Source organism: Hipposideros armiger, unplaced genomic scaffold, assembly GCF_001890085.2.
Source record: "Hipposideros armiger isolate ML-2016 unplaced genomic scaffold, ASM189008v1 scaffold_955, whole genome shotgun sequence".
NCBI classification, from domain to species: domain Eukaryota; kingdom Metazoa; phylum Chordata; class Mammalia; order Chiroptera; family Hipposideridae; genus Hipposideros; species Hipposideros armiger.
Window position 1 is genome coordinate 59,040 of NW_017732305.1, and position 1,911 is coordinate 60,950.

At 49.3% G+C, this 1,911-nt stretch overlaps 1 protein-coding gene across 1 annotated transcript in view; it reads left to right on the plus strand.

Annotated features, from left to right (window-relative positions):
* Positions 1 to 833: 833 nt before the first annotated feature.
* Positions 834 to 1,911, plus strand: part of LOC109375457 (transmembrane protein 132B-like) — a 73,059-nt gene continuing 71,981 nt past the window's right edge. The window contains 1 exon segment of the mRNA XM_019630846.1: positions 834 to 926. Coding sequence (XP_019486391.1) covers positions 834 to 926 — 93 coding nt within the window.

Consider the following 1,911-nt stretch of genomic DNA (forward strand, 5'->3'; position numbering starts at 1 on the left):
CGTGGTGGTCAGCGTGATCCCATCAGAAGGCCTCTCAAACCCCATCTCACACAGAGATCAAGCCTTTATGAAAAGCCAAGAGCCTAGAGTGTGGCCTACAATGTCCAACATCATCTTCCCCTTCCATCTTACTCTTGACCATACCTCCCTATTTCCCCCCTATCCTCACTGGCCTTGAATGCTCTCCCCATGTCCCCTTTCCTTTGTCTAGTTGACACCATTTGTGCTTTGCACTTCTTCATTCAACAGCTATCTCCTGGGCATCAACTAGGTTTATGATCACATGTGCTTACTTAGATGATGGTATAATGAATGCCCCTTCACACACACTGGGCATCTAAGTCCCACATGTGTCTTTTCAGGGGTAGGTTGGCCTTGTTCTTCTACCACCAACTGAGTCACCCCAAAAGAATGGTCATAGGAGAGACGGAGATCAGTGGACATAAAGAGGAGGGAAACAGTAAAGGAGAGCAAAGAAGGCAAGCAGTGGAATGAGGGAGAAAAGAAACAGGCTGAAGAAATGTTCTTCAAAAGACTATCCATTTAGAAAGCCAAGTTGTCATCCCTCCATCTTCCTTCTGCTGCTTAGGCAGCGAATATTTATTGAGCACCCACCAGATGTGACGTTGCCTTCTGCGTAGGGAGGAAATGGACGTGTAAAGACAGATGTGAGCTGCCCTCATGGACCTAACATTCATTCCCGTGAGGAGAGAAAGAGATACGAACGAGTTAGCAAACAAATACATGTAACGCGATGATCTGGGAGAGTGCTGAGTGCTGTAAGGGGAATACCAAAGCTCAGGGGAGAGAGGCAGGGACACGAGTCAGGAGCCATGACTGTGGCCGGCTGGCGAGTGGTGATGCCGTCACACTCGGTGTTGGCAGCGGATGGAGCCAAGGGGCGGGACTTGGGAGATATTTTGGAGGTGAGCCTGCTGTGCCTCCTACCGAGCATCCCTGTCTATTTACACGTTGATGGCATTGTCCTTGGAGATGGCACCCCCCCCCCCAGTCAACAGCAGTTCAGTGTAACTGCCCTGAGCAGCAGCTGAGGCCACCATGAGGGGACATGTGCAGCCCACCTCACGGGACGATGCTCTGAATACCTGTTTCCTCCCTTCTTGGCAGGTCAGAGGAACAGCAAGGTCAGGGCCAGCCTGACGCGTTGAGACAGAAGCACAGGCAGCCTTGTCATGCTTCTCCAGCTGAGTCTAAATAATCGAGGCACCATCACTGCACCCAAGGACGTCCGTGTTTAGCTTGATCTTTAATCGTGGGATGGAAGACATCCTCCTTCATTAAAGAAATTTCACCAAAACCTCGGAGAATTCTGTTTCTGGGTGGAAAGCCCTTGCTGATGTCACCGAGGCCGGGAACTGCGTCTCCCTGTCCATCCTGGCTCCCACCTGGTGCCTGGCACTCAGGCCCCTGGCAGGTGTGTGGAAGGAATGGCCGACAACCTATGCCTTTGACCTGAATAGCACTTCTGTATTTCAAAAGTGTGTCGGGATGATGGTGGATGAACCATTGAGTTTGTCTCACTTAGCCTCTAGATCACATTAAAATGAGGAAAAAGGAATAAAAATGTTCTAATCCCACAGCAAAAACGAAAATGGGCTATCAGCAGATAAAAGACATCGATCATCTCTGAGGATGGAAGGAAGCAGATGGCGCGGGGGTAACTGATGAAGCAAACAAGTCAGAGATTTAGCAATAAAGCGATGCAGGATTCAGGCTCTGGGAGAGGTTATCCACGCTACGGACTTTGACAATGTAAAAATTACAGACCCAATAAACATCCAAACCGGGGGAGTGGGAAGAAATCTCAGAGTGCCATTTCTTCTACTTTCAAACACGGAGTTGATCTGATTGTCTAAAATTGTGTCACAAAAGAAACAGCGGTAGGAGTCG